Raw genomic sequence first — 2501 nt, forward strand, 5'->3', positions numbered from 1 at the left:
GGGGGGGGGGGGGGCTGCAAAGTTCTTGGCTTTGGGTGAAAGAAAATGCAAGTGGATCAGTGAATTAGGATTTTATTCGACATGTTCTCCTCTCCACACACTTGTTGTAGCAGTTCTTCAGTTTTTCTAAATCCTATGAAAGAACTCAGAAGGTTGGGGCGACAAACACTAAGACTCTCTGTCTGTCTGCCTCTCTCTCTCCCACACACATGACGAGGCTTTACCACATTTTCAGATTCACTAACAAGGCATTATTTGGCCCAGGGCTATAGTAGAAGACACTTGCCCAAGGTACTGTGAAGTGGGATTGAAATCCTGAAACTGTAGTATTGGTTTCTTTATGCTCCCAAGATTTAGGGGTTCAGCAAGCAAGACGAATGGAATAAATATCAGACTTAGAAATATGTTGATTTGGGTTGATTTGTTTGACTAAAAGCCTAGAAGGTGATGCCCCAGCATGGCCACAGTCCAATGACTGAAGAAAGTAAAAGATAAAGTAATTATTTGTATGCTCTAAATCTATATCATGTTTTCTACTCTGGTCATTTAAAGATATAGTATTATATTATTATATTTCTAAATTAAGGTGGTGATTAGATAAAATCATTAGCACACCATTAGATAGAATCGTTAGCAGCATTTCATCCATCCTCACATTCTGAGTTCAAATTCCATTGGAGTTGACTCTGCCTTTCATCCTTTCAGAGTCGATACAATAAGTACCATATGAACACTGGGGTCAATGTAATTGACTTAGCCCCTCCTCCAAAATTGCTGGCCTTGTGCCAAAATTTCAATCCATCATATTTCTAAATTGATGTTCTAGTTTATTTTATTATAATATATAGAAATTACTGTTTCAATACTCAGCAATTTACTGCTGATATATTGTCTTTATGGTGTTCGAACCTCAAGAGCGTGCCCTGGCACTTGCCACCAACTATATCTCTCTCTTCCTTTACTCAACCATCCCATTTATATTCTGATCCCCGTCCCTTGTAAGTATGCCTGGCACTTTGCCACCAACTCTATCCTGCTGTCTTCAACTCTCTCTTCTCCTCCTGCACTTCCCGCAGGTTGGGTAACCATGTATTTCCTTTGTGGCAGCACACCTGTTTCTGTCTTCATTCCTGATCTCTCTCCCCTCCCCTGGCCGGGTAACCTTGTGCCTCCTATACAGCAAGACACCTGTTTCTGTCTCATTATAATCTTTCATCATCTGACACAAGGTCACTTCTTCCAATGCTCCCTTCCCTCTCAAAAGAGATTTTATTTTGTCTTGCAAGTACTTAGTGACCCCGTCAGTGCAGGTGCCACTTAAAAGCTCCCAGTCGACACTGTAAAGTGGTTGGCATTTGGAAGGGCATCCAACTGTAAAAACCTTGCCAAAACTGATCTTGCCTGTGCTTATGTAATGCAAAAAGCTAAAAAGCACTAAGTCCACTCTGCTGAGTGGTTGGTGTTAGGAAGGGTATCCAACACTAAAAATCCTGCCAAAACAGTTACAGAAGTCTGGTGCGGGCTTCTGCCTGGCTGGCTCTTGTCAAACCGTCCCACCCATGCTAGCATGGAAGGCGGATGTTAAATGATGATGATGACTTCCCTTAACTCTAATTTACTTAAATTCCATGTCAGTATCATTCTATTTTTGTCCAGAAATATTGACCAGCCATTGTTTCAGCTTCCACCAGGCCGAGTACCTATTCCATTGGCACCCACAGAGGAAGGTTTCTGTTGTGAATACATTTCAGAATTGCATCAGATTATTCCCACCAAGTTTAAGGAAACGATGAGTACATGGTTCTTACCAGTGCCAAATTGTCCTGGTTACTATTTCTACTGTCCTATTCAGTCTGGCTTCAGTGATAATGTGGTAAGTAGTTACTAGATGACCAATTTCTATAGTCTTTGTTTGGCTTCTCATTTACATCAATAATAATAATAATAATAATAATAATAAAAATAATAATAATGATAATAATATTTCTTTGATTATGTTGAACAAGTACAAGTGTGGCTGTATGGTAAGAAGTTTGCTTCCCAGTTTCATGGTTTTGGGTTCAGTCCCACTGTATGGCAACTCAGGCAAGTGTCTTTTACTATAGCCTTAGGCCAACCAAAGCCTTCTGAGTGGATCTGATAGATAGAAACTGAAAGAAGCCCATTGTGTATATATGAATATATGTGTGTGTGTGTGTGTGTATTACTGTCTCCTTGTCTTGACTTTGTGTGATAGTGGTTAATGATTGTCGCAGTTATGCAAATGGTGTCCCTTGTTACCAAATCTTCCATGAAACATGCCTAGTCACAGCAAAATATCACCTTACTTGGAAAACAGGTGAGGGGGTTGGTGACAGGAAGGGAATCAGGGCCTTGAAAATCTCTCTCAATAAATTCTGTCTGACCTTTGCAAACATAGAAACGTGGACAGTAAAATAACAATGATGGTGGTGATGGTGGTGTGGCGCAGGTGTGATCCATTATGATTTCATTAAACCTGG

At 40.4% G+C, this 2501-nt stretch overlaps 1 protein-coding gene across 1 annotated transcript in view; it reads left to right on the plus strand.

The window, feature by feature from the left end:
- LOC106871186 (KICSTOR complex protein SZT2) overlaps nucleotides 1–2501 on the plus strand; it is a 102669-nt gene that overhangs the window by 94808 nt on the left and 5360 nt on the right. The window contains exon 27 of the mRNA XM_052974313.1: nucleotides 1657–1873. Coding sequence (XP_052830273.1) covers nucleotides 1657–1873 — 217 coding nt within the window. The remainder of the gene's footprint in view (nucleotides 1–1656; nucleotides 1874–2501) is intronic.

The sequence above is a fragment of the Octopus bimaculoides genome, chromosome 18, assembly GCF_001194135.2.
Source record: "Octopus bimaculoides isolate UCB-OBI-ISO-001 chromosome 18, ASM119413v2, whole genome shotgun sequence".
Lineage (NCBI taxonomy): Eukaryota > Metazoa > Mollusca > Cephalopoda > Octopoda > Octopodidae > Octopus > Octopus bimaculoides.